The sequence below is a fragment of the Kryptolebias marmoratus genome, linkage group LG13 (assembly GCF_001649575.2).
Source record: "Kryptolebias marmoratus isolate JLee-2015 linkage group LG13, ASM164957v2, whole genome shotgun sequence".
Lineage (NCBI taxonomy): Eukaryota > Metazoa > Chordata > Actinopteri > Cyprinodontiformes > Rivulidae > Kryptolebias > Kryptolebias marmoratus.
Window position 1 is genome coordinate 1,026,365 of NC_051442.1, and position 6,000 is coordinate 1,032,364.

Consider the following 6,000-nt stretch of genomic DNA (forward strand, 5'->3'; position numbering starts at 1 on the left):
ATGAAATGACTTGAGCTCCACCAGCAGCAGTCATCACTCATCCTCAGATGCTAAGCTGCAAGAAATGGCTTTTTTATCCACAGCGGGGAGAAGAATGTGGAATCACTCCGTTCCTACAACACTGAAAAGTTGAATCAAAGTAGTTCAGCTGAGTCAGGATGATTCAGGATTCATAAGTTAAGAGTGGTAGTCAAAATAATAAACCTTTAAACAATTAGTGATGATACTGGTAAGAGAAACCTGAAGTTTAAAATGAAGTTTTACGTTTGTCAAACTGTTATTTCTGGGTTTTATGTTTTTTGTTTGCTTTGTTGTTTCTGTTTATGTGCAGATTTCCTGGTAGATGTGTTTTTGCTCCTGTTTCTTTCTACACCTCACAGCTGTTTCTCATCAGTCCATTAGCTCACCTGCTCCTCGTCCCAGTAATCACCTTGTCTTGGCCCTTCCTGGCTGGCTCTTCTTACTGCTGCTTTTGGACCCGGTTCCTTGTGTGATCATATTTTGGGATCACACCTCTCAGCTTTTTGTTTTATTAATAAAATCTTCATTTTTATCCCCGTTCAGTTCTGCAGTGGTTTATTCTGGTGATTTACAGCTGAGAGACACTCTTTGATTTTATTCTCTTAAGCAGAGAAGTGGTTTTATTCCATTTATTTGTTTACCTGTCTGATAACAATCTTACAACAACAAAAAAAAACATGGTGAAGAGGTCGAGCATGGACAAAAGAAGCCATTAGATTGGTATTGATTCAAAATACAACAAAGAAGAATGAAGGACTTTAGCCGAAGATCATGAATGGAAATCATTTCGTCTGGAATATTCAGCAACTAAAACAGATGTGTGTAAATAATATCCCATCAGGAAGCAGAGATCAAATATGGTTAAGGATGTAAGCAAGTTAATTTAGCTGGATAGTAGAGTTATTTTTAATGGTAATAACTTATTTAATTGAAAATATTATTGTAAATCATAAGATTTAAGCAAAGTGTGGAGTGGTTTTTATGATAACATTTATATTAGATACAGAACATATTTCTGATTGTTGTCAACTAAGTTTGCTGGTTTAAAAAATAAATTAAAAAACATGATAAAAGACATCTGAACAAAGAGGCTGATTATCAGTAAATATGCAGACATATTCCCAGAGGAGCCGCAGGTTTTATGTTTGTTTTTAGTCAGATAAAAAGTGTTGCATCAGTCGGATCGTGGCTCCAGGAATAAAGTCTGAGGTTATTTCCTTCTGTTTCTGCAGAAACACATTCAGGACCGAATGTGACGAAGGCCTTTAAAGCAACATGTTGTTTAATGTCAAACTGCATGTAGCATGCAAACAAAAACAGAAAAACAAACTTTCACTTTATCAATCAGTCAGCTGTAAGTCCTAAAATATATCACTGTTTCAGTTTTCTTATGTTATTTAGTAAACTGTGTTGATTTCAGCTCTTCTGGTTGCTCAGCATCCTGAACACCTGTGTCTCATCAGTAATCGGTGCAGCTGTTCTCACTCACTAATCACCCTCCCAGCAGACAGAAAACTCCTGTTTCCCCACTCCATCAGATCCTGATAAATATATGTGTCCTGGTTTTTGTTACTCTTACCTGTTTTGTTTTCATTTATTTTAACAGTTTGGAATTAAAGCTGTCTGAACCCTCAGGTCCCCACCAGCCAACAAACACCACAATGACAACTTTTATAGAGCATAGCTTACTGTTTGAACATTTTACCAATAAAAAGAGAAACATAAATTACCATCAAGCAACTACAGGACACTTCTGTATGCTTTCAGATTAAACATCTTTTGCAACTATTGGTCAATCATGTTTGCCAAAGATTGCAGAAAACTTTCTCTGTTTATTTGTTTATTTTTAAATGAGCACAATTTTTTTATTCTTTAATGCTTTCTTTTCTGCCTCAACAAACTTACTATTTTGATTTGGATGGTTCAAAGCTGAGCTTGAGGTTTAACATTTATATTTTTTATTACTTTAAACCTACATAAAAAACACAAAACGCATGCATTCTTCTTGCTTTTATGTGCACTTAGAAAGTAAAAAAACACATTAAACGAAAATAAATCTTGTCAGACTGTTTCAGGACCGTCATATATTATTTCATTTATCAAACGCAGATCGTGCAGTTAAAGTCAAACACGTCCGACCCCAAAAACACCATCCATACTGGAAACCATCATTAAACTTCAGCTCGTCCCAAACAAACCCAATCAGCCATTGTTTGGTTTAATATCAACGATCTGTGTCATCTTTTCTAACCTTCAGTGTGACACAGATGTGTAAAAAGTTGATGACTGCAGCGGAGTGTTTGCCAGCTTTTGTTTCTGCTCCACTTGGCAGCGGGACGGTTTTTGTCTCGGGGCTCTTGATGCGTGTTAACCTCTAAATGAGTCTGAGGCAGCAGAACATCTCATTACTGTCGACGAGACAAGGCGTAAACACATCCTTCAGCCAGGGACAGTGACGGTAAGCAGTAATTAACACGGTGTAAATTGTTCCATTTAGTGCCGTAAAGAATTATAAATAAGAAAACAGCTACCTTTAATTCAAGCAGATAAAAGAATTTCTGTTATATATATTTTACTGCTCGATCAGTTTGAGGACTTTTATTTTGGAGGAAATGTGGCAAATGCTCCAAGGCTTGTTCACTTCCTGTTAGTGACCGTGATTGACTGCAGCTGGAAGTTTCTTTGTCATTTGTATGACAGCATGGTTCAGACGTTCATGACCCTGACTGATTCATCACTTCTTTCTGGGCGTTTTCTGTACCTTTGTCGCTGAAGTCATCCACCAGGACGATCTCTGCGATGAGCTCCGGAGGCGAGCGGTTGAGCACGCTGTGGACCGTCCTCAGCAGCGACGACCAGCCCTCGTTATGAAACGGGATGATGATGCTGGTGTTGGGCAGCTTCTCTGCATACAGCTTCTGTTTACAGCTGCAGACACACAGAATAAAGATTTTTTATGATGAATTTTTATTCGAACAAAGACGGATAAAACTGTAGAAAGACCACCAAAATAAATACTTATTTTGGTGGTCTTTCTACAGTTTCATCCGCTATTATCAGTCAGCCAGCAACCAATCTTTTGTTGCACAGCCGCCTCTTCAGCAGATCTGGGGTCACTGAGGTGATGGATTATTCAGCGCTCAAATGGATGCGTTTGGCTCGAGCACAGTTTGACTCACTGGGCTGAAATCCAGCTGTAATCTTCTCCAAAAGCACTATTCAATCCATTTTCTACAATTCGCTGCTTCAGTGACAATTGTTTGTTTGCCTCTCGAGGGAGAAAAAGTAAACAAAAGAGAAACAGAAAAAAATCATTCAGATTTCTGATTTTATATACATTTTAGGCACACATAAATGTTTTATTGTCTCAGTCTGTTGTAGTATTTTCAAGTCACTAAATGTAAATCAGAATTTTACAGAAACTGTAGTAATCTTGGTATTTCTGCCTGCAGCTGACTAATATATCATCATTTTTACTCGCACAAAGAAAAAAGGTCAGATCAGAAATGGTGACTGGAGATGTGTGTGACGCTGGTTTGCAGCAGCAACGATAAACAACAAACCATGTCCTGATGCTGGTCCGAGTTCAGAGTCAGCTCAACTTTCAAAGTTTGTAAAACCACAGAGAACGAAGATGTTCTCATCAGTTTGTTCTGATATCTCAGACACTGTCTGCAGCTGTCATCCAAATAAAAACTAAAACCTTCGGGTTGTTTCTTACGGGAGTAAAATCATATATTTGCCCTCAGATGCTCCACAGATCAGGTGCCGATGCACATCTGCAACATTTAAACCTGCATCTCATTGAGCTGCAGCTGCTGGAGACTAGTTAGGAGCTGCATTTAGGAGGGAATCTCTAAAATGTCTCGACACTTTCACGAGGGATCTCATTTTCCTTGCGTGAGTCTTTTGAGTCACTTGAATTTCAAACACGTTTAAAAAAATTTGCACAAATTATTCCTCTCAAAATATTCAGAGGTGTCTCCAACTCATCTGGAACCGTCCCAATTTAAATGATATAATTCTAGAGAAATAGGGCTGTATTTTTTGTGAATTGCCACTCGTTTATCACGATGTAGTCAGTTTTACAGATATTAGAAGCATTTAAAGTGTTAGTACCATCGTAACAAAGACTGAATGCATTTAAAAATAAACCAATATGAAGTTTCATTGGTACAAAATGTGCAACGCATGTGGATGTTTTTGGACGCTCAGAGCTTGGTCATCATTGTCTGGTAATCTCACCATCCTGTTCTTCCAGAGCACATGTTCCAGATGTTTCAGTTTCCACTCGTACCCGCGGTGCCACTGCTGCAGGTCTGTGCACAACTGTGGACCAACTCCTGCTGTGTTCATACTGCATAATATGTCCACCTTTTCCTGGCAAATTTGAGTCTCCAACAGTTGCCCAGTGAGACTTTGGTTTGAGTCTCTAAAACACACATACACACAGCAAAGAAAACTAAACAAATGGAATCAAACCTCTTCCTTCTCTGTACTTTTGATTTCTGAGAGTTTCAAACTAAGAAACAAGTTCAGAACCGGTTCTGGACTTCCCTTAGTTAAAAAAGGCATCTTAGAAAAGTTCATCCATCCATTTTCTTCAACCGCTTCTCCTTTCCGGGTCACGGGGAAGCTATCACTGTCCTATCTCCAGCCGTCACTGTCCAAGAGGCAGGGGACACTTGGACAGGTCTCCAGTCCATCACAGGGACACATGGAGACAAACGAGACAAACAACCGTCCACCCTCTCACTCACACCTAGATTAACCTATCATGCATGTTTGTGGTCTGTGGGAGGAAACCAGAGGACGCGGAGTAAATCCACAGGGAGGACATGTAAACTCCACCCAGACAGGGACGGGAAACGATCCTGCAACCTCTACCCACTGCACCACTGTGCCACCCTCCAACTGTACAATCTGGATTAATTGTTGGTACCAACCGAGCTCGAACCTGAGAGACTATTTCTGCTTGGATCAAGAATTTTAACATTTTTGGTCAAAGTAATGCAAAGTATTTGTTTCCCTTAAAGGAGACCTCAGTCTATAAATAACAGAAAGTTCAACAGACTCTTTTTTTTGTGCCATCTGCTTGGAGCTTGTGAGCGATATCACCAAAACGTAAACAATAATTTGTAAAAAAAAACAATGTCTGTGATGTTTAACAATGCAAAGATCTTCACGGCGCTGAATAACAAGCTGACTGATCAGACTAACGTACGACTAACAGAGGCAGCTTTCATTTCAGAGCTTTCAGCTCATTCGGAGGTTATCAGCCGCCAACGTGTGCTTCCAGCGATCTCCTCATAATGTTTCATCTCAGCAGGCAGAAGAACCCCTGCAGAGCTGTTAATCATGTTCCAGCAAGAAAGGGTGAAGTGAACTGTGTCAGTTGATAAATGTTGGATATCAGCCCGCGAGTTATTTATTCAAATATGAGCTCAGGGACCGATCGACAGACAGATGAATTCTAACAAAAACAATCTAATTCCACTGGGGGATGGAGGAGAGGTGCACTTCCATTAAATACCGTCACTTTGCAGAAATCAGATGTGTCAGCTGCAGGTTTGTCTGATTGAGTTAATCACAGAGGAGCAGACCAGGAGGACGGAAGGTGTGCTGGAGCCTCGGGGCAGCTGCAGTCCTTTTGATTTAAAACGTGCTCATTTTAATAATCAAATTAAATAAAGACTGTGATTACAAACAGTCAAAACATTAAATCAAAAAAATCAACAATAGGAAAAAAATATCTAAAGAGTGTAAGAGTGAACGAGTGAATGAATTGGTGCTTTTGAACCAAACAGTTCTGATCAGGGCCGTAGCTCCTGAGGACCCCGAGGTCCGGACCTCAGTGTTTTATAAAAACATGAATCCAAACAAGGCTTCTGAACGGCGTGGTTCTCTGCGTAGCTCCACCAGTTTCCTGTAGGAGGCGCTGCAACTGTGTGCAGCTGCAGCCAAACTCAATGTCTACGA

At 39.8% G+C, this 6,000-nt stretch overlaps 1 protein-coding gene across 2 annotated transcripts in view; it reads right to left on the reverse strand.

Moving 5' to 3' along the window:
- The window catches only part of LOC108245644 (polypeptide N-acetylgalactosaminyltransferase 10), a 52,196-nt gene that overhangs the window by 30,243 nt on the left and 15,953 nt on the right, over nt 1-6,000 (reverse strand). For both annotated transcript variants that reach the window (XM_017432732.3, XM_017432733.3), the window contains exon 4: nt 2,783-2,949. In XM_017432732.3, the coding sequence (XP_017288221.1) occupies nt 2,783-2,949 (167 nt within the window). The remainder of the gene's footprint in view (nt 1-2,782; nt 2,950-6,000) is intronic.